The sequence below is a fragment of the Geospiza fortis genome, unplaced genomic scaffold (genome assembly GCF_000277835.1).
Source record: "Geospiza fortis unplaced genomic scaffold, GeoFor_1.0 scaffold524, whole genome shotgun sequence".
Taxonomy (NCBI): Eukaryota; Metazoa; Chordata; class Aves; order Passeriformes; family Thraupidae; genus Geospiza; species Geospiza fortis.
This window is the reverse complement of record NW_005054437.1, coordinates 886,253-886,656: the sequence shown is the minus strand read 5'-3', so window position 1 is coordinate 886,656 and position 404 is coordinate 886,253. Positions and strand designations below refer to the sequence as shown.

Below are 404 nucleotides of genomic sequence, written 5' to 3'. Positions count from 1 at the left end.
TGCCCGCCGCCTGCTCCATCTCCTGGCGGCTCTTGAAGTCCTGGATAGCCCGCTTGTTCTGGAAGTCGATGAGAGCCATGGTGATGGAGGCGTTCCAGCAGCTCTGGTCCGGACACCGAAAGTCAATCTCCTTGCGGTCTTTGGTGACGATGGTGAAGTAGATGTACTTGCCCGTGCGCTCCACGCAGTCCACCTTGAGGATGGAGCCGAAGCCCAGCTCCTTGCCCTTGGCCCGCTTGTGCCCGTCGGGGAAGAGACTGAGGCTGTCCTTGGTCAGCACCACCAGCTTCTTCTTCCACAGCTGGAAAAGGCTGTCGCTCCGCTTCTCCAGCTCGCCCTCGCGGATCACCTCGGCTTGCATCTTCATCCTCGCTCCCCGGCGGTGGCTCCGGCTGCTGCTCGCA

At 61.9% G+C, this 404-nt stretch overlaps 1 protein-coding gene across 1 annotated transcript in view; it reads right to left on the bottom strand.

The window, feature by feature from the left end:
* The window catches only part of PHLDA2 (pleckstrin homology like domain family A member 2), a 2,488-nt gene extending 2,084 nt beyond the window's left edge, over positions 1 to 404 (bottom strand). Inside the window, exon 1 of the mRNA XM_005427219.2 lies at positions 1 to 404. Within this exon, the coding sequence (XP_005427276.1) occupies positions 1 to 367 (367 nt within the window). The 5' untranslated portion in view covers positions 368 to 404.